The sequence below is a fragment of the Sinocyclocheilus grahami genome, unplaced genomic scaffold (genome assembly GCF_001515645.1).
Source record: "Sinocyclocheilus grahami isolate Dianchi unplaced genomic scaffold, SAMN03320097.WGS_v1.1 scaffold815.1, whole genome shotgun sequence".
Lineage (NCBI taxonomy): Eukaryota > Metazoa > Chordata > Actinopteri > Cypriniformes > Cyprinidae > Sinocyclocheilus > Sinocyclocheilus grahami.
In genome coordinates, this window is record NW_015505994.1 from 197395 (window position 1) to 221144 (window position 23750).

At 35.0% G+C, this 23750-nt stretch overlaps 1 protein-coding gene and 1 pseudogene across 1 annotated transcript; both read left to right on the plus strand.

Annotated features, from left to right (window-relative positions):
* Nucleotides 1-1342, plus strand: part of LOC107562252 (formin-A-like) — a 45640-nt pseudogene extending 44298 nt beyond the window's left edge.
* Nucleotides 1343-13235: 11893 nt separating this feature from the next.
* Nucleotides 13236-23320, plus strand: LOC107562254 (cerebellin-4-like). The gene is made up of 3 exons (XM_016246863.1): nucleotides 13236-13908; nucleotides 21373-21489; nucleotides 22715-23320. Exons 1-3 carry the CDS (start codon nucleotides 13615-13617, stop codon nucleotides 22910-22912), a joined length of 609 nt encoding a protein of 202 aa, XP_016102349.1. The 5' UTR covers nucleotides 13236-13614; the 3' UTR covers nucleotides 22913-23320.
* Nucleotides 23321-23750: the final 430 nt, after the last annotated feature.

The following is a 23750-nucleotide window of genomic DNA, read 5'->3' on the forward strand; positions in this document are numbered from 1 at the left end:
GATTGGAAATAAAACAGGTTTTGGCCAGTATACAGTCTATTTCTCTTAGTTTATCAGCATTAAGGTTATAAAACTGGCATTTCTGGAGTCTGCAGCTGTGGAGGTGATTGGTCTGTGGATCACAGCGTTAGTTGTTGTAAAATTTCAATTTCTGCCATCATTTACTCACCTTCATGCTGTTCCAAACTATGTTTAGAAAGACGATGATTTGACCAATATTTGCAAAGTAACTACAAATGCAGCATTTTATAAATACAGGATTTTATTAATACGTCATTTATTTTTGTTTTGTTTTAGAATGTTTGTTTGCTGTTTTTGTTGTATTTTTTTTCTGGTGGAAAGATATGTTCATTTTTGGATACCGAGTGCAGTTAGTAGACAGCAAATGAGTTTTATAAACTATACACACACACACACACACACACACACACACACATATATATATATATATATAATATTTAACATATTTATAAACTTAAAAATGTTTTATTATATTTATTTTATATTTATTAAAATTATTACAAAAATTATATTTACAAAATTTATTAAAAAAAATATTTATATTTATATTTTGATATTTACTAGTGCTGTCAAATGATTAATCGCATCCAACATAAAAGTTTTTGTTTACATAATATATGTGTGTGTACTGTGTACATTTATTATGTATATATAAATACAAACACATTCAGTATATATTTTAAACGTATTTACATGTTTATATTTATATTCATATAATTTATATTATATATAAATATATTTAATATATAAACATAACATACTTTTCTTAAATATATACACGCATGTGTGTGTATTTAAATATACATAATAAATAAACAGTACACACACATATATTATGTAAACAAAAACTTATTTTGGATGCGATTAATCGCGATTAATCGTTTGACAGCACTAATATTTACACAATATATAGAAAAATATTTATATTTATATTTTGACTTTCAATTAACCATTAACAATTACAAGATGAAATAGTTTTTATTGTTCTGTGGAAGTCGTGGCCTAATGGTTAGAGAGTCGGACTCGTAACACACAGGTTGCGGGTTCGAGTCTCATACCGGCAGGGATTGTAGGTGGGGGGAGGGAAGATACAGCGCTCTCTCCCTTAAATGCAGAGCACTAATTCCAAGTATGGGTCACCATACTTGGCCACATGTCATGTCACTTTCACTCACTGTGTGAATAAACAATATCACTGTTTATTTTTCTTCCACAGATAAAATTCGGAGAGCCTTTGGATCAAGACTCCCAAGAAGTTTTCGGATGGATTTGCCAATTTATCAGTGACTTCAAGAAGGTGTACTCTGAATATGATCAATGAAGCTGAACTTCCATTCACATCTGGAACAGTAGGTGTTCGTTTTTGTCTGAATTTGCACCTGCTATCTCAAGCATGTCCTAAAATTTGGACCGTCTGTAGAAACAGTCTTATCTGCAGACTGCGACATTTGTTTTCTGGATCTTCCCCAGTGCTGGTGTTTGGTTTGATTAAGTCTTGGCGAGCCGGATCCTGTGCTTCTTTGACCCTGTGCTACAGCAAACAGCTCGTTTCTCAGACGTTTTCTGGAGGCGCATATCATTTTGCTTCTCCTAGAGTGTAGCTATAATGGATGTCGGTGGTAAACTCACAGATGGCTGGTGTGAGAGGCATTCTGGTTCAGACAGCCAGTTGAACGGCTTCCACATGCGTCTGCTGAATCGCACACTCTCTCTGTGGCCTTGAGCGCGTGTGTGTTTTCTGGAAGATACAGAGTCGAGTCCTCCGTGGCGGTTCAGCAGAGGACATCTGCATTTCACACAATTCAAAACAGACTCCTCGTTTTCCTTTTGAGGGTTTCATTCAGCAAATGAAGAGGATGAATAAAAGAGGAAGAAACAAATCCCTTCCCTTTGCATAACACTAGGATTTACATGCTCGCTCACTTGTAATCCCTTTGTAATGAACATCCATTGCAGTTTGTCCTCCGTTGCAGGGGTGGCTCACCCAAAAATGAAAAGTCTGTCATCATTTACCTTCATGTCATGGTTTTCTTTCTTCTGTGGAACACAAAAATGGATGTTTAGCAATACGTTTAGGCTGTTATTAAGCACTATTTTTATTATTATCTCATTACCATCTATCCATCCATCCTGCAAACTTCTTATCCTCTGTAGGGTCACAGTGGCCAAATTGTTTATTTTAATTTATTTTATGGTTAATTTTTAATTTGTATTAATATTATTTTTTTATTAAATTTTTTTCCATGCTCCAAACCACTTATCCAGAACACACCATGGACCTGAGATTTATTTCTTTTTTTTGTGTGTAAAAATGGAGCACGATGTGCCCTTGACTGCACAGGTAATGATTATTTCACTCATTAAAGAAATCAATCAAACAAGCTTAATTTGTCTTCCAAAGCAGTGATTTGCATTAATAGTCATTTCAATTTGCACTTTTATAAAATAAATCAAAACTGAGTCTTCTGGTATCTCTAAAAGCATGTCGTGCTGTCACTATCTTACTTTAGTGTCTTTTTTGAACATTTCATACTCAAAGCCTGTGAACATGTTTGGTTTTATATTAGAAAAAGCCAGGGGATTACGACTCTTGCCTTAAACGACTTCACCTGCAGCACACAGGGCTTTAACGCTGACGTTATTTTAAATCTTACATCTGTTTATCTTCTTAGGTTCTCAGCTTTGTAACCGTATATATTTTTCTGGCTTGTGAAAGAGTACGCAGTCAGACCTGTGTGTGCTTTCCGTCTCCCTCAGCTGGTGTCGAGCTGAATGCTTTCCTCTGTACAGCTGGAGTGAGCTAGTGTTTGCTGGAGTGATCTGTTAAATCAAGGTCTGCTGGTCATTATTTCCACACGATTCCGCGTGTAAAGACATGACTCTGTGGTGTCTCTGCTGCAATGATGGAGGTGTTGAATCACTCTTTCAGATAATGAGACCGTGGTTTTATGTGTTGATGTTGTAGGTGGGAGAATTTATGAAGCTGTGGGATTTAAAATGATGTTTGCAAATGCAGGTTTCACTATTTGAACAAACACCTAACCTTACATATTAAACGCTGGCATTTAACTTATCCCACACAGTTTGGATATAAATATTAATGTGTGCCACAGTAGTATTTTTACATAAAATGCATGCAAATTCTATAAATAATAATAAAAAATGAATAGTAATAAAAAAAAAATAATATAAATAATTTACATAAAAATATAAATACATTTATCATTTTCATAAATTATTAACTGAAGGAATGTGAATGTAGGATTTTAATGTTTTTTTTTTAATGGTTAGCTATTTTTTTTTTAGAACATACACATTATAGTTAAAACGTTTGGGGTCTCTGGCTATTTAATTTGAATCAATTTTTTATGTATTTTATTGTTTTTATTGTATGTATGGGGGGAGGGGGGCACCGTGGACAGATAGTTAATTTATTTTAATTAATTGTATTATTTTGATCCATTCTCCAAACTACTTATCCAACCACTTTTATTTTATTTTATATATTAATTTCAAATTAATGCTGTTTTTAAACATCCTATTTAACAGAGAAACCTGAAAAATAAAATAATGTATTACAGTTTCCACAAAAATATTGAGCAGCAGAACTGTAAACATCAATAATAAGAAGAAATGTATCTTGAACATTAAATCAGCATATTAGAATGATTTCTGAAGACTGGAGTAACGATGCTGAAAATTCAGCCTTGCATCACATGATTAAATTACATTTTAGAATATATTCAAATAGAAAACAGTTATTTTAAATTGTAATAATTTTTCACAATTTTACTGACTTTATTGTATTTTTCACATAAATGCACCCTTTATGAGCAGAACAGTCTTGAAGACCCCAAACTGAGTGTGTGTATATATATACAGTATATATATATATATATATATATATATATAATTTTGAAGATATTTTAATGGAGAATGTGAAAACAAATAGAACTCATTTTAGAAAATGTGTTCACTCCGACTCATTTTGCCAGCACGGGTCATAGATATAATTTTTCCTTTGTGAAAATACATTTTTTGAATGACTTTGTTTCATTTCAAAATGTCTAATGCAATAACTTAACTTCTCAGATTTGTTTTGGCTTCTCTTCATCAGTGCATGAAACAAAAACCGTAAATGCAGCAGCGCATGCACTGCCCTCTTGACCATCGCTGCACAGAAGCGTTTAGACTGTTGAAGAAAAATCACTCCAGCCAAAGTGCTCGGCCGTGACCCCATCGTATGGACTTCAGATTAAACTATTTCTCTTGGCCTCCTTTGTGGAGCGCCTGCCAGGGGTGAAAGCAGCAAGCTGCCGATCTCTTGTCAACCGGCGCAGCCAGGCAAGATTGGGACCAAAAAGTCTCTTTTCCCCTCAGATGTATTTGGGTCACCTCATCAGAGGTGGGTTAGCAGGTGGCCACAGCTCACGCAATACAACAGTGTGCAGGGAACAACGAGTGTAATGATTATTAGTAGCTGTCACAGAGCTGGTGCTGCCTCAGATCTATAATGATTCCACCTCCCAGACATTTGTTTTGGGAAGCCAACAGGTGGGTTTTTAAATCTTTCAGCTTTTTTTTTTTTTCTAAAAAAATTTCACTTAAAAATGTATATTCTAAAAAAAAAAAAAATAGTGACATTTAGATAGTTTTTGACATATGGACTACTTTTATGGTTCTTTTAAATCATTTTAATTTCTGTATTTTTTTCATAATTCTCATTTTTAGAGCTATTGGAAAGACCTGCATAAAGATTCCTCAATAATTCTCCTTTTGAGTCTCACAGAAAAGTATTCAGGTTTGGAACAACGTGAAGGTGAGTAAATAATGACAGAATTGTCATTTTCTGGTGATCTATTGCTTTAGCCCTTGCGTGTCGATTTAAAAAGGTTACTCTGAGATGCTTAGAGAACAAAAATGTTCATGTCAAAAGACTTTCATAAACATTTGAAGCTTAGGAGTACAGAGTTTGGTCTCATTTTAAAGATGACCCTTGGCAGATTATAGTTGAAGTAAAAAAAATTTAGATTATGAAAATGATTTATGTGATTATTTTTATATAAAAATACATATTTTATAAAACATGTTGAACTCAAAAACAGCTGGAAAATCAAAGCTGTAAATCTGAACAAATTTGAGCTTGATATCTCAAGAAATTTGCTTTTAGTAAGATTTTGTTTTGCTCCAGTACCAAAAAAGTGAGTATTTGATTTATAGGCTAAACCTAAACAATTTGAAGCCTTGCCATCAGAAGGAAAGCCTATTATGAAAGACTATAATTTCATAGATAAATGGCCCTGGGATTAAAAATTGTAGTTTTAATTAAAAAAATTGTAGGTTGTGTAAAGAGAAAAATAGATTTGTTAAAGGAAATGAGGGTGAAATATTAAAATTCTAATAAAATACACTATATATACATATTCTGAAAGACTTAAATTTAGATTAATTTGAATATGAAGATGATGTAGAATATGGACTATTTTTATGGTTCTTTTAAATAATTTTGTCAGTCTGGGGAGCTAGGAGGGATTTTGATTTTAATTCTGAGGTTTTTCTCTCTAGACTGACAGATTTGTTTGGTACCCCTAGAGAAGCCTGTTTGTTTGAACTTCAGGAAAAGTGCAGGGCTTTGTTTGATGGATTTTAATGTCATTTGCGTTCTAAGTCAATGTCAGCTTTGGGGAGCTGTTCACCCGAAGGCCCTCATACCCAAACGCTGCAGGCCCAGAGTTACTGTGTGCTTTGTGCAAGGACACACACACACACACACACACACACACAGAGCACATAAACACAGAGAACTCCAGAGCGCTCCACAACCCACTGAATCATAACTGTGCTCTGAATCAGTCCAGTGAGGCGCTGTATCGCTCTCATTCCACAAACAGTGTCGATGGGGTCGTGTGAAGCAGCCTTTCTTCCACGCTCGCGCTGTGTTTACCTGGCTGAGCAGACAGGTAGCGTGTAGGTCACAGGGGATGGATTCATTTGCAGCGCTTCAAGTCCAGCTCATTTATCTTACTCTCATCCAGCTTTCTCTCTCTCCCCGGCTGCTGTCCAGCAAAAATCCAATACTCTTAATCAAATATTAACTCCTTATGTCATCATTTGTGTTAGAGTCTTACAGGATGGTACAAAAGTAACACATTCTGGAAAATTCAGAAGTTTCAAAAAGCTTTGGGGAGGGGGGAATATACAGTGGGTACGGAAAGTATTCAGACCCCCTTAAATTTTTCACTCTTTGTTATATTGCAGCCATTTGTGTATATTATATAAAAGGGAATTTGAGACTATTTTTTAGAATATTTGATTGATTAATTGATTGCATTTTGCATTGTATTTTCATTACTTTTATGCACATTTTTCACCAAAATCATCTTGGAAATGTTGCTTTTCTTTTTTTTTTGGAACATGTAACAACTATATAAATTATAAAGTAACAAATTCTGGAAACTTTAAAGGTTTTGAAAATAATTTAAAGTGACTTAATATTATGAAAACATCAGATAATTTTTTTATTCTATATATTTTTAATCATGCACACACACACACACACACACACACACATACATTATATATAATATGGAGACATTTTTATGGAAAATATTTTTCTTTTCTTTCTTTTTTTAAATTCCCATTTTTCTCAGTGAGAATTCTTATTAGCTTTTAATTACCTCAATACAGTCATTTTTACTGTATTACAAAACATAAATATTACAATACGTATGTGATGTATAATGTATAAATAATTTAAACAATTTAAATGATATATTTGTTATATTTGTCTATTTAAATTATGTAAAATAATCTATTAATTATATATTAAAGTATACAACTGTATTACATTACTGTGATGTGGTCGGGGCATTTTGTGTAGCAATGATGTCTTATCTTAATATCATAACGATTCAATATCTTTAAGCAAAATATAAATTTGGGAGGTTTTGCATACTAATAAATACAAAAAAAAAATGTATATGTTAAAGTAACAAAGAACTTAATAATATTACTTAATGTGTGGTCTATTTTTGAAAACGCAACCCAGTCGGAAAACATCCTGTTGTAACATGCGGGTTACAATCTCATTATGATTTTACATAGTTAAGAGATTAATATTATCGAGTAATATTTTTTGTGAATGACTTTGATCCAGAACTGTGAGGTCTAAACATGTGAAACATTTATGATTTTTAAAATATGCATGGCCACATCAGATGCTGTGTTTTTCTAACCAAGAGAAGCTCCGTCCACACTTTAACTATAGTGGAGCACCGAATGAGTTTTACTGCAATGCTGTCCTGTTGTTAAAGGCATGGCTCACCCAAAAATGATCATTTTCTGAAAATGTACTCAACTTGAGACCATCCAAGATTAGAGTTTGTTTCTTCATGGGAAGAGATTTGGAGAAATGTAGCATTGCATCACTTGCTCAGCAATGGATCCTCTGCAGTGAATGGGTGCCGTCAGAATGAGAGTCCAAACAGCTGATAAAAACATCACAATAATCCACACCACACCAAGTTCATCAATTAATGTCTTAAGATTTCTAATGTGTAAAAGACGTTTTTAACTTTAAACTGTCTCTTTTGGCCAGAATACAAGTTCATAATCCATAATAACGCTTTCTCCAGTGAAAAAGTCCATCTCCTGTTGTCCTCTCATATTAAAATCCACTGACATACTTCTTTAGAGCTGTTTTGTTCTGTTTTGTCTCTTAAACAGTGCTTGATCTGTGCATATTTATCTCCTGATTCAGACCAGACAGCTTTTTTCACTGGAAAAAAGCAATATTATGGATTTGAGGACACTTATTTCCGGATATTTTAGCCGGAAGCAGCAGTTTGAAGTTAAAAACATCTTAGTGGCGTATTTGTTTCTTACAAACACTCAGCTTTTCACCTCATGGTGTTAACTGATGGACTGGAGTGGTGTGGATTACTTCTGCATTACTGTGATGTTTTTATCAGCTGTTTGGACTCTCATTCTGACGGCACCCATTCACTGCAGAGCATCCATTGGTGAGCAAGTGATGTAAATGCTACATTTCTCCAAATCTGTTCTGATGAAGAAACAATTTTCATTTTTAGGTGAACTCTTCCTTTCACGCAATACAATTATGAGATTACAGTCAATATTCCCTTCTCTTTTAGAAGGCTACAGTAGGAATATGACGGTGGTAAGAGGAAAATAAAGAACATTATGAATAAAGAACAGGTGAGTTAACTGTTAATTTGTGCTTGCAAATACTCCATCCCTAATTTGTTCCATAAATGAAAAGCCTTGCATTGCTCCAGAGAGCTTGAAATCAACAAATTGAGGTGAGTACAATGAGATTACAGTCAATATTCCCTTCTCTTTTAGAAGGCTACAGTAGGAATATGACGGTGGTGAGAGGAAAATAAAGAACATTATGAAGGTAAAAAGCCATAACAGCTCACATTTATTCATTCATTTCCCGAGCAACTCAATAGGCTCCCAGGTGAGTTAACTGTTAATTTGTGCTTGCAAATACTCCATCCCTAATTTGTTCCATAAATGAAAAGCCTTGCATTGCTCCAGAGAGCTTGAAATCAACAAATTGAGGTGAGTACAAAGTGTATTATGCACTTTTCATTGCCTTCTGAATCTGAACTTCATTTCTGGATCTTCTTGCAAAAGGTATTCTTGCAGTGGCTTGATTGCATGACCCTGCATTTAATGACTGAGTCCTGATGAAAGCAGTTCATTTATAAACTTATATAATCACAATCTCTACACACACACAAAACTACATTGACAGAATTGCATTGCTTAATAGTCCAGCATTAGAGCAAATAACATTCACGACTCCAACTTGAGATGCATAAAGCAGCGCCAAATGCATAAAGCCAAATATTGAAACGCTTCACGGCTCCATTATATTGCACATGAATTGCTTGTCCCTCATATAACTTCACTCAGTATTTTTTCTATTTATTTATTTATTTATTTTTGAAGCCTGATTCTGTTAATGCCATATTCTCCTGAGACCAAGCAATTTCATTTGTGTCCAATTAAGTGGGCGCTTTTTTGTGTGTGTGTTTTGTTTAATGGATAGAGACCAAACATACCACTGCCTTTAAGTCCATTAGTATCAACTGGACATATATGTATATATTATAAAATATATGATATAAAATATATAGAATTTTCACACCCCAGGACTTTTTGTTGTGTTTTCTTACCTCATGTGCCCGTGACCTAGTTTTCCCTTGTGTCTGATTGTGTCATTCTGTTCACCTGTGTTCTATTTATTATCCTTATTTGCCTCCCTATTTTAGTTCTAGTCTTTTCAGTTGTCCCTTGTCCGGTAGTGTGAATGTTCCCTACGTGTGTCTCCTGCCTGCCTTCTGTGAATTAACCTCTTGTGGATTATTAAAAGACTATTTGCTTGCATCTTTCTGTAAATTGGCAGACAAAATGTTTCTGTATACTTCTGAGTACATTTTGCTGCTGCGTCATGTGTTACATCATCAATTAAGATTAATGAGCTCATCCCAGAAGAAGCGATGCAAGCCCAAGCCCATGACATTATCGCCACGGTGTTTCAGATGAGCTTGTACACTGTAAAAAAAATTATGTAGTTTTTACTAAATAATTGTGGCAGCTGTGGTTGCCAGAGTAATTTAGTAAAAAAAATACAGAAAAACTGTAAACACATTTATGGCCAAAAACAGCTAATTTTACAGTATAAAACTGTAATTTACAGACAAGAAAATTTGAATGTAAACCAGTAAATTTAGCTATTAAAATCTGTTTTGTACCTTTAACATCCTGACAACCACCATAATAATGCAGGTGGTAAAAGAGAAAGCCACATGAAGAATCAAAGCTCATCACAAGCAGCTTCACCACAAGCAGAAGTATCTACTAATATATAGAAGGTGCACAGAGTCATTCATGCAAACACAAAACACCATCATGGTAACACACATGATACTTAACTAATGCATTAAACTTTCATTAAACAACAGAAGATGTAACATAAAGCCCAAATATACATAACTAATAAAAAAACTTTTAGAAATACATGATTATTTAAACAAAATACTTTCAAATGTGGAGTGTCATGCAGGGAATTCTGGGAATATCAGTTTACAGTTTTTGACTGTAAATTATAAATTTATTGGTTATTTTTACTTCTAAAAACTGTAAAATAAACAGCATTTTACTGTAAAATTACATGAAATGTCTGGTTAGATATTTTACAGTTTTTCCCTGTATATAGTACGGGAACTTACTGTTAACCTATTAACAGTTTTTTCCCGTAGCGTTTTTAAACAATTTTACAGTTAAAATTACACTTATTTTTATATGTTTGGGATCATGAGCAGATTCCCATATCACATGACTGTATAACACAATCCTGTGTCACATCTGAATGGATCAAGCGACTTGCGCTGTTTATCCTTTTACATCGCGGCGGAAGTGCAGCGTTAGTTTATAAATGTCTTCTATTCTTCTTGCTAATGAGTGGTTTGCATCTTCTGGTGTAGCCTCTGTACTTTTGTCCATGAAGTCTTCTGCGAACAGTAGCTTGTGATACCTTCACTCCTGCCCTCTGGAGGTTGTTGCTGATGTCACTAACAGTTGTTCCCTTTCAGTCGGTCACTCTCGACGTCACGTCGGAGGACCGACGAAATGGTGTTCTTGCTTAGAGGGACCAATCTACTTTTGCTTTGTTTCACAGAACTAATCGTTGCCTGGGTTGCGTACGTATATGTGGGGCGGAGCTATCAAAATAGGGGCAAGACCCTTTTGGGGTAGGGGCTTGTTTGTTTTGGTGATTTCAAATATCAACATTGGCTACCAGAAATCGCTTACCCTGCCTTTAATAGACTGGAAGGCAGATATATATGCGGATATGCCCATTCTCCTCCTTCCTCTGATTTACCAATCTGCCCTGAACTGTCTGCCAGCCCTGTCATTCCCCTGTCTGATGCGCTCCCAGTGCTGGGAGTTGCGATTTGGTGTGTGAGGGCAGCGCACACCAGCCCCGAGAGCCCGGAGGTTCAGAAATGCCCACCCACCCTCTGCCAGTCTCCATCGTCGGTGTGGCTGGAGAATCCCTTGCTTCTGCCTCCAGCCTCTGACTCCCTAGCTCCCTCGTCCCTCCGGCTCCGCCTTGGTCTGTCGTCGACCATCCATCGCCGTCGGTCGGCCCCCTGGAGTCATCAGCCCTTCCTCCACCATGGCTCCTCCCTCCGTCGGCTCCACCGTGGGTCGCCTTCACCGTGGGTCATGGCTGTGGCCTGGGTCCCACCTGGCTCCAAGTCCCTCCTGTCTCCTCCCTGGCTCCTCAGTAGGCACCGTGATATTACTTGCATGTAAATATGCATAATTAATTGTTATTATAATAGTAAGTACATGTAACGTGTAACAAGGACACCTTAAAATAAAGTGTTACCAATATTGTAAATAATTGTAAATACACCCAGTAATAATATTAAAGGGGTCATATGATGTTGCTAAAAAGAACATTATTTTGTGTATTTGGTGTAATGAAATGTGTTTATGCGGTTTAAGGTTAAAAAAACACATTATTTTCCACATACTGTACATTATTGTTTCTCCTCTATGCCCCGCCTTTCTGAAACGCGTAGATTTTTACAAAGCTCATCGGTCTGAAAAGCAAGGTGTGCTCTGATTGACCAGCTATCCAGTGCGTTGTGATTGGCCGAATACCTCAAGCATATGATGGAAATGTTACACCCCTACGATCCAGTGATGCCCTGTCCAGCCGGAGCAACGAGACAAAAACAATAAAACCCATTATAAACAAGGCATTTGTTGCATCCAGTGGGGACATAATTAAGGATTATAATGACTTATACTGTCTTTTTAGGCGTTGCGTTGCATTGCGCCGCGTAAACATAAAACCATGTCTGCCTTTGGGATCAGAGAAATGACAAACAACAAGCGCTACTCTACACTGCTCAAAACTCACGTTTGAATCATCGGTGGCAAATTCTTTAAATATGAAAACGTACTTACAGTCTGTGAGTCAGAACAGCCGGCATTGTAGTCTACTCTTCCAGGATCAGGAAACAGTCCTCCATAAAATGTGCTGATTTCTAGTCGTGTCCTCTTTTGGAAGGCCAAACAAAGTAGTTTTGCTTTCACAGCGTGACACACGGCGGGCTAGAGTGAGCGGAGGCCGACAGGCTTGCGGCAACCACATGTGACGACCCCGGGCTGGACTCCGCTTCGTCCACGGTGAAAGCCGATCCGGCGATGCACAGCGCGAAGTTAATGTATTTCCTCAGCGACCAGCACGGATCAGCTCCAGGCATGACGAAGCGGATATTGTCCTCTTTTGGAACGTGGCCGACTCTTAATTTTTATAAAGAATATCTCGTTGGATTTGAGACTTTAGTCTTTGCAACTTTACAGATCTTCTTTATGCACCAAGAGCTTGTAACACTCCAAAGAGAAAGGAAAAATTGAAATCGCATCATATGACCCCTTTAATCATGAATAATAGTGCCTGAATGTGATATATAAAAATACATATAATATATAGTACAAAAATATATAAAATATGTTTATTGAAGTATTGTTTCAGGGTGTATATTGAGAGAGAGAGAGAATGATAATTATATAAATAAAAACTATTAATACATTTTTATTCAATTATTGTTCTACGTTTCAGGGTGTGGCCAACATTACAATATGAAAAATAAAATCATACAGTTTGCCAATATATTAATATAAATTGAGCTAATGTTATTAATAATATTAATATGATCACGAATAATGTTTGCATGTATGATATATAAAATATTTGTATTTATAATAATAATCTTAATTTTAAAAAACTGTAAGTAGCTTTATGTTTGCTGGGTCTCAGGTGTATATAAAAAATTAATCTAACGTTACGCAGCATATCGGGTGTCACAGTGAGTTTATAGAGTCGGCGTCATTAAGGGTGTGCGCGCTCACAGAAGTGTCTTTTGGTCGAGAGAAAGAGAGGAACATCATCCACAGATGTGCGAAGAGGGTCATTATATGGGGTTTGCTTTAGTTTACGTGCTTAGTTTTATGACGCAAAAGTAATATGTGAGTTTATAGAGTCGGCGTCATTAAGGGTGTGCGCGCTCACAGAAGTGTCTTTTGGTCGAGAGAAAGAGAGGAACATCATCCACAGATGTGCGAAGAGGGTCATTATATGGGATTTGCTTTAGTTTACGTGCTTAGTTTTATGACGCAAAAGTAATATGGACAAGAAGTGTCAGTTGCGCAGGCATTGCGGATGATGATCTCAGTGCGCACTGAGCGGATTTTTACGCGGAGTCGCCAGGAACCTACGGAAAACTGCAGCTCTCCAAAACTCGCCTGACCGATCCTCCGGAGTTGAAAACTGTCGGAATCACACGGAAATAAGTCAAACAATCAAAAAATGACTATAGACATAAGCTTGGTGCATCCACCTACGCGCGTTTGGTGATTTGTAAATCAGCAGCTGGTGTCTGGACGGATGTTTGGCGTAAACGAGCACAAACACGGAGCAGACGAGTAGTGACGGGACACAGAGAGCCGTTTGGATTTTGGCAACGCTGGAGATCGTTCATCATGGTGTCCGTAACGCGCTTTAATAAGGCGTTTGTCGACTGCGTGGCTCTTTTTTTCTGCCTGGCCGTCATGTGTGAGCTGGTTTTGGCTCAGAATGACACGGAACCCATCGTCCTGGAGGGCAAGTGTCTGGTGGTTTGTGACTCGAACCCCGCCGACTGGAAGAGCTCCTCCTCGCCGCTGGGCATCTCCGTGCGCGCCGCCAACTCCAAAGTGGCTTTCTCCGCGGTCAGGAGCAACAACCACGAGCCCTCGGAGATGAGCAATAAAACGAGAATCATATATTTTGACCAGGTAAGGCTGAATTTTATGGTTTTATGCATGCTATGCTGAAACAAATTGTATTTCTTTAATAGACTTTGACTTTCAGACCGTCTGGTGAAGCTCTTGCTTTAGACTAATAGTTTTGGATATGTTAATTTTTGAAAGTCAGTTTATGTTTACTTGCATACATTCAAGTTTTAACTCCGAAGAAATTGAAAAAAGACATTTTAATAGCGAGTTATGTTCTCACACTATATAGGGGTAAGTTGTCACACTGTCACTAAACAGCCTGTCAGACAATTGTGAATAAATATATAAATGAATAAATACAATAAAAGCAAAAATGTAAAAGGTAACCTCTGGAGATATCAAATTATTAATTTGGCCAATACCTAAATATTGTATGTAATAAATGAAAAAATACAAGTGTGACAACTTGCCCCTTCCTTTGTAACTACACATTGATCTGCTTTTGTAATTGAATGCATTTATTTAATATTTGTAACACTGACAGTGTTTTTAAAGCTCATTTGACCGCTTTTTTAGAGGGTCTAATTAAGTGAAACCAATATTATGCAATATTAAAATACAACAGGCATAAAGCACTAAATAATTAAATTAACTTGTCATCATTACAGCAGGTCACAATGAATTTGCATTGGTTAATAATGTTCTAAATTAGATTACTGTGATAACTGCATAAGGTCTAGAGGTCAATTATTATTATGAATTTAATATGGACATTAACACGAGTTCAGAGAATAATGTGAAAACAAAAATCAGCTGGGATGAATTCAAAATAAATTATTTGGATGAGAGTTTTTTTGGATAGATTTTGTGAACATATTTGTACATGAAAAAGATTGTTTCATAACTTGTGATCAGATTCACAGCTGACTAATTGTTCATAAATAATAAATTGCAACTGTGTGTTTGAGACTGACAGCACATAAACGTATGGTTCCCAGTACTGCAGCAGATACACAGGCATGAATTACCACTGTTATAGGTCAGTAGTGATGAGTCAAACTGTCAGGCCTGTAAAGGGCAGAGATTTGTTCTTATTGTATTGCTTATTTTTAGCTGCGTTTGTGGTGAAAGTGGTGTGTGCTGCCCTCATGCATTCACACGTTTTGCTTCACTTCAGCCTTTAGCTTTATGACTTTATGAATTTTATTTGGAAACATCATGCATGTGCTGAATTCATGGCATACTGCATTTCCAGTCGCTCTCATTCCATTTGATATGCACTTATAAAAGCATGTAAAAAAAAAAAAAGTGTGAATTTTTAATTCTCTGCGTGTTTCGGTGCACCTGATTTCATTCAGTTCGCTTGCTTGGTCAAAGACGCGGTAGAATTAATGAAGGAAAGTCATTATGCAGGGTCAGATCAAACACGCAGCCTGCATGATGTGCATCCCTGAAGAAAAGCAAACTATTTTATTACCAATATCCTTGAAATGAATGAAAAATGATGCTGGAGATTAGGTCAATGTGTGTTTGTCTCTCATGATTCAATTATTTCCCACAAGGTAAAGGAGGGATGTTTGGAGACATGCAGATTACTTACGCTTCCTTACAACTTTTTCTCAGTGTTTACTCACCCTCCTATTGTTTCAAACCTGTCTGATGTAGAAGAAAAAAATGGTCAATTGCAATGAATGGGAACTGAAGATATGAATCCTACAAAAGGATATAACACCATAAAAGTGGTCTATTATAACTAAAGCTTTTTTTTAAGTAATATGATTTCTTTTTGTGTGGAACAAATTGAAATCCACTTTAATATTCACTGAAAGTATGAAAAGTTCATTATTAACACTGTCCGTTGTCCGCGAATCAGATTTTCTAGTGAATCAATTGATACAGAAATCTAAACGATTCGTTCATTGATCAGACTGACTGATAGATCTGATCCCATTCTCAAGTTCAACTCTCTGACTCAGTGATTCATTCACGTTGGTTATGGAAAATATTGTCAGTGAATACAACATACATGTTGATCTGTTCCTCACATAAAGCTATTGTATGGCTTCAAAAAGACTTGTGCATGACTACATTTATAATACTTTCATGGTGCTTTTACATGATTTTTGATCAATCCTTATTCAATCGGAAAACACACCAACTACACTGTAAATATGATTTTTGTTGAGGTTGTAAATACGATGATTAGAGCATGTTTTACAAGAAGTTTCTTCTACTTCAAAATTTCATGTATAATTCATCTATTTATTTGCAATTGTTTGTGAAATTTACTAGCAATTTCACAGCTGATTCGTTCGTGGATCAAACTGATCTGATTCTCAGATTCAACTCACGGACTCAATGATTCGTTCACATTGATCATGGGAGACATCCGTTCCTCACAGAACCCTTTATGCCTATAAAAGATGTGAAATATAGTGCATGACTATGTTTATGTTACTGTTTTGGTGCTTTTGCATCCTTTTTGATGCTTGAACGCTCAGTCTCCATTTACTGTAATGGAAAAAAATTCAAAGCTGTAAATACGATTATTAGAGTATTACAAGAAAGTACCGTATTGGCCCGAATATAAGACGACCCCTCTTTTTCCAGGTGTACCTTTTGGAAAAAGGCTTTTTAAAAAACAAATCTTGTTTTTTCTCAGTAAAACACATTTTGTCTTCAATTATTTTCATATTGCATATTTTTCCTATTTTAATGTTTGTTTTAAAAGTATGGTAAAAACTGGTAAAATGTACCAACAATCACATTAAAAAATATATACACTTTTTGATATACCATTAAAAAAAGAAAAACAGGTAGCCCATCTGAATTAGGACATTTAGGCTATCCATCTAATAGTAGCCTACCAAAATCTTATTAACAGTAGAAGTTCAATCTTACTGTAGTCTTCAAATCTGGGTACTGTCTTACGTTTTAAAATCACAAAGGGAGTTTGGTCCCATCAGGCTAACGTGACAGTCACGACTCATGCAGCTGTAAGCTTTTCTTATTCTTTTGTTTTACGCATTACATTATGTATTTCATGGCACACTCGTTTTATGCGTATTTGGCACCACCTATTGTTGTGGGTGTATTATTGACATGTCAAAGTCTAGACCCTGAATATAAGACGACCGCGTTTTTTCAGATGTATTTCCAAGAAAAAAACATCGTCTTATATTCGGGTCAATACGGTGCTATTACCGTTTTTTCTCATTCAAAATGTCAGTTTTAATTTGATGTGTCACTTGCTGTTTCTTTGTAATTGTTTGTAAAATTACTAGCAATTTCACAGCTGATTCGTTCATGGATCAGACTCTTTAATCTGACTGATCCGATTGTCCAGTTCAACTCACGGACTCAGTGATTCATTCACATTAATCATGGGAAATATTGTCAGCGAATTAGATTTCAATTTTCATCTGTTCTTCACACAAAGCCGTTGTATTCCTTCAGAAAAAAGTACATATAGTACACGACTACTTTTATGGTTCTTTTGCATCATTTGTAATGCCCAAAACTCCCCATATATTGTAATGGAAATCAACTACACTGTAAAAAAATTTGTTTTTGAAGTAGTTAATAGGATTATTGAAGTATGTTTTACAAGAAAATTCTATTTCAGTTTTTCCTGCTTCAAATTTTCATGTTTCATTCAGTGTTACTTGTAATTTCTTTGTAATTGTTTGTGAAATTTACTAGAAGTTTCACAACTGATTCATTCATAGATCAGACCGATTGATCTGACTCTCTGATTCAAGTCACTGACTCTGTGATTCATTCACATTGATCATGGAGAATATTATCACAAAAGCCATCATATACCTTCAAAAGATTCAAAATATGACAGTTTTATGGTGCTTTTGCATCCTTGTTGATGCTTGAAAGCCTCAGTCCCAGTATATTGTGATGAAAAAAGAAACCAATTGCACTTTCAAAAAATAAAATAGTGGAGAATAGCTGAGTAAAAATTGTTTGTGCACCTTCTTTTCAGTGTACAGAATACAAAATCTTTCTTTTCTGTTCCACAGAAGAAGGAAGTCACACGGGTCTGGTGCAACACGAGTGAGAGTAAATGAATTAGCATTTTAGGATGATCTATTTCTTTAATTCCCAGAGATTTCGACAGATGGGTTAGGATACAATTGTTTCTTTTTGCTGAGATACACAGGAAGCTGTGTTAATTTTGCCCTTGAGGAGCCATTATTCTCCTCTCATTGCTTTGGCTGCAGGAAAATGAAAAAAAAAAAAAAAAAAGGTGCAGGAGGGACCAGCTGCCCTCAGCCACTGAGCTCCAGCACCTTGACACACATAACACCGTCCAATCACCTGTCCTGGCACGTCTCTGGCTCGAGGGACGCCGTTGGGAAAGGCTGCTCGGAGCTCTCGGACTGAGAGAAAGAGAGAGAGATCTGCCCTTGTGAATGTACCAAGAGCTTTGTGAACCAACAAAAGAGCTCAGTGTTTGGGATGCGGAGTAATCCTAGTGCAATATCACAGCTAGTTTATGCGCAAAGCCTTTGTTGCCTTCATATAGCGTCCTGCGTCACTGCCGCACCGCTCTATAAATATTCATGCATCATATACAATGGGGTCCCAAAATCGAAGAGGGAAAGCATGTGTTTAATTTAATACAAGAAAATCATATGAAAAGGAGAGCGTAACAGTTAAGTGAAAAGCTTTTAAATATAGTTCATTTTAACTTTAGTGTCTTAGAATTTGCTTTGCCTGATGTGAATCAAACCTGATGATTGTGTTTTCCAGTATGATCTTGTTCTTCAGTACAACGGTTTGTAAACTACAAAAACGGGTTTCTTCTTATCTAGTTTTCCAGTAAATATATAGACATTCTTAAATGAAGACAGAAATGAAAATGATGAAGAATTGCTCAAAATTAAGTGACTACACTTAACACAAGAAAAATCATCTCTCAGTGGGTTAAGAAAAATGAATTTATATATCTGAACTCAAAGGCAGATGTTTTTTCTTGTTTTAAGCATTTTGCAACATTATTTAGAAAACATGACTTAATAGCTTACGTAATTTTGCTTCTCAAGTAAATGTACTTTGATTTAACCCTCTGGTGCTGTTAGAGTAGTGGTCAAAAATGACAGATTTTTTTCCCCAAATGAAATGAATGCATTATATTTTAGGCCAATAATTGTTTTTATTTAATATTTTATAATTTTAGGGGATTTTATGGTACTAAATGAGCATAGACCTGAAAATGACATTTTTAGCTTAAACTGTAGTAAATCTTGAATGCTTTGGAGCACAGATTTAAGTTTGCTCTTTTAAAAGAAGACACTTGTCAGATTATTGTAGAATTGAAAAAAGTAAAAAAAAAACTAAAGATACAGTTTTTAAATTGTATATGAAATATATATATATATATATATATAACTGTGTGAAGATCAAAGCTATGAATCTAAACAGGTTGTGTTCAAAATTTGAGGTTGGTATCTCAAAAAATGAGCTTTCAGTAAGATTTTGTTTGGGTGCAGTACCAAACATTTCCACTAGATGAAATTAGCTTCCTATTCATATCCGATGTGGTCAATTTTGATCATGAAAAGTCCAAATGCAGCCTTTTTTCTAGGACCATTTAACCTTTTTGAATCATGTCCATGATTATGTTCATATAGCAAGTGCCAAAACCTTTATCATTCTGATGAAGTAAAAAATTCGAAACAAAAACAGAATGTTAGTTTATAAACATTTACATTTTAAACATTTAGTTTATAAACATTTATAAACAAACAACAGAATGTTTAGGTTATATTTGTAATGGAAAACAAGACAAAATAATCTTTTGCACATGATCAATATAACAATATGACTTAATCTTTTTACACCAGAACTTTCTTTTGTTTGAATGGTTTCAAATTCTGAAACTTTCTTTTCAGTTTCAAGTTTAACCAAAAAAGAAGTGTTCCCAGATTTTTGGACCTCAGTGTTGTAGCCTATATATATATTTGTGACCGTTCATAAAAAGATGAACAAGTATGAATTCTCCCTTTTGTTTGAGTTCTTCTTCAGCTTTAATAAAGCAAAGATCAAAAGAGAAAGTGCAATGTCCAAATTTACCTTTGTGCGCTCAGAGGGTCAATATACGAACTCTGTCTACTCATCTTTGTGTCTACAAAGTGAAAACAATAAATACACTTTCTTTTTGATGTTTACTTCAATCCGTTTTTCGAACATAACCTGAAATTCCATCAGTTTTGAGAACACTGTGTTTTAAGCCTCTAATAACATTTGATTTAAGTTCAGTTGTTTTGCATTTTTGCCAGAGTAGTAATTTGATTTTATTTTTGGCTAAATCCAGGTAGATGACATAGGTGGAGTGTAAGGAGTTTAATTATTGTTTGACCATTTAAAACAATAGAAGAAAAATCATTGTTTTTATTATAATTTTGCAGGTGACATGATGCTGATGAATGATTTAAATCATTCCCAAATGCTAAATATTAAAATTCAGTACTAACTCCCACACTACTTGTGCATGGATAATACCTCATTTCAAAAATACATTAAAAACAGTAATATTGTGAAATATCATAATTCTAAATAACTCTTTTCTGTTTTCTGCTCAAGAAACATTTATTATCATCAGTGTTGAAAACAATTGTGAAAACCATGAGAAAGAGCCAGTGTTATTATAGTTTACTTTTAACTAAAAGCATTAAACTATTTAAACCATTAAAAAATGGAAAAGTGTGTGTGTGTGTGTGTGTGTTTATAATAGTTTCCCAATGATACTGAAATAAAACCGTAAAGATCAGCATTTATTTAAAATAGAAATCTTTTGTAACATCACAATTTCACTTAATTTCGATTTATTGTGTCCTTCCTAAATATAAATATTTTTTCAAAGTGTTGTTTTAATCACTTGTTAACAGTGTTGATTTAACCACTGCATGTGCTGAAAATTAATTTGAAAGTCCTAGTTTTATAGATCTTCAATTTAATGAATCAATACTTTAAATTGATCCATCTTTTCAAAAGATTAATCTATTAGTCTTAGCTGTTTCAGTTGAATAAAACATGCTATGACAATCACTGCTAACTGATTCACAGGCATCAGAAATGCATTTATGATGCCTCACCATGTCTTTTCGTGGAGTATATCCCGCTTCAGATATAGTTTCGGTCTTTTGCACGAGTGAAAATCCACCTATGATTGATTGTCCTGCATTTGCTATAGTTCATGGTGCCACATCACCAGATTAGAGTTGAATGATGACCGGGAGAATGAGAAATCAGTGTGGCGGTATAGGAAATCCTCATTGTTGTTTCACTGTTGAGGAGAATTATTATTGAAAAGTCCAGTTGTAAACATGAGTGCATTCATATTTCATTCCTGCTGCCTTTTGTAATCTCACTCTGTTTTTTCAAGGTCTTTGTTTGAGATTTTTGCATCACAAGCATACATGGTTCACAGAACTGTAAGTCTGGATAGGATATTTCATTGTCATTGTGTGTTGAATCAGGTCTGATACCTCTGAAAAACCTCTTTTGCAGGTTCTTGTGAACATAGGAAACTGTTTCACGCTGGACTCCGTCTTTCTTTGTCCCCGGAAAGGAATCTACAGCTTTAACTTCCATGTTATTAAAGTGTACCAGAGCCAGACTATACAAGTAAGCACTGATTATATCTCTCTCGTATTTGAGGTTCATAATGAACAGAGTTAGAGAAATAGGAAACTGGGGAACATTTGAAGCCTGTATAAACATTGTATTTTAAATGTGTTCTCAGTTCAGTACAATACAAGGTCGTACAGTACACTGTATAGTCAATATTCTCATGAATTATTGCAACTTAAAGTTCAAAATAAATGTTTAACCATCTACATATAATCAAATTCATTATTTATCATGCAGGAACTTCTAATACTCCTGTTTTCAGTGCCTTTCAGAAGGAAACTCATATTTTATCGATAAAAAACTATTTCAAAAATATCATTAATGTATACATACATTATTTTGGTTAATAAATGATCATTTAAATATATTTAACATGATGCATATTTTTGAAAGTATGTTTTTGTAATTAAAAAGCAACAATTTCCTTAGAATTTATCCCAAAATTGTACTGTAATTAGTATTTAAATTATATGGTAATTCTTGCTTTTATAAACATCTTATTTTAAGAATATTTTACAGTAAACAGTGCATGTATTATCTTGTTAAATGCAGTTTTTCACAATATTATAAGGTATTGCAATAATTTTCTTACCTTTAAAAAATGAATTTATCTTAAAAACTATTTTAACAATATAAATAATATAAATATAACAATATAAATACATTATAGTCCTATATTATTAAGCATTCTAAATACTTTTAATATTATTAATTAATACTATAGATAGTCTTATTCCGATATATAGAATATATATTTTCATTGTAAATATAAGGTAATTCATACTGGCTTATACCCATAATGACATATATTGTAATCCACTATATATTTTCATAAATAATCATAGTTATAATATTGCTGTAAAATATTCACAATTTTAAATTGCTGTAATTTTTTCTGTAAATGTTAAATTAGGTTTAACAAAACAATCCATGAAATTTTATTGTAAAGCACTTAAATATAAATGTAATTTACAGCGATATTATTACTAATTACATTTTTTTTGTGAAAATATATAGCGGGTTACAATACAAGTTATGAATTATATGCATTTATTATATGCAAGCTTCAAGTCAACCGTTATGAAAAATTGTACTTAAACCAGATACAAGAATTGTTTTTTTCTTTTCATAAATGTGGCCACGATATGAAATCATAAAATAAGTCCAGTCACACTTGTACACTTGAGATCTCTGATTTGATTTTCTCTCCGTGTTCCAGGTGAATTTAATGCTGAATGGAAAGCCAGTCATCTCTGCCTTCGCCGGTGACAAAGACGTCACACGTGAGGCCGCCACCAACGGAGTCCTGCTGCACCTCAACAAAGAAGACAAGGTTTATCTGAAACTGGAGAAGGGCAATCTGGTAGGCGGATGGCAGTACTCCACCTTTTCTGGCTTTCTTGTTTTCCCTCTGTAAAGCAAACAGAAAGACTGCCACCTTTGCTGTCCAATCGTCATTGTGTAACCGGCCCTTCAGCATTAATTGGAGGCTCCCAAATGGAATCATAATTCCAGACATTCATTCAGCTGTTGTCTTTACGGACTACTGGAAAAACGCATCAGTGACAGTGAATCTGGAGAGAGGACATCTACTTTAGTGCAATATCACTTTCTGCTGCAAGTCGCTCTTCATAGATCCAGGAGGTGCAGCACATCACGTCAGACTGTTTGTTTGTTTCCTTGTGGATGTTTGTGTTGCTTTTCTTTAGCGTGTGGTTTTTAGTAAAATGATTATTATTATCTGTTAGCAAGGTCATTTCCTCCTAAAGAGGATATGCATAAGACCGTCTCGCCACTTGAGGGTGCAATATTTCAAAAACCTTGGCAGGCAAATTTAAAATAAATAAATACAAATTTTAAGTTTGTATTCTTTTTTTCAGAGCGAAAAACACCTTTCTATGTACATTTGTAGACTTGTTAAAGGAATAGTTCATTAGAAAATGAAAATTTGCTGAAAATGTACTCACCCTCAGGTCATGCAAGATGTAGATGAGTTTGTTTCTTCAGCAGATTTGGAGAAATATAGCATTACATCAAATGCTCACCAATGGATCCTCTGCAGTGAATGGGTGCCATCAGAATGAGAGTCCAAACATCTGATAAAAACATCACAATAATCCACAAGTAATCCACATCACTCCAGTCCATCGGTTAATGTCTTGTGAAGCGAAAAGCTGTGCATTTTGTCACGTCACGCTGTTGAGGGAACGCGCTGGAGTCACGAGGAAACGTTTAACAGTCTTTAATAACGAAAC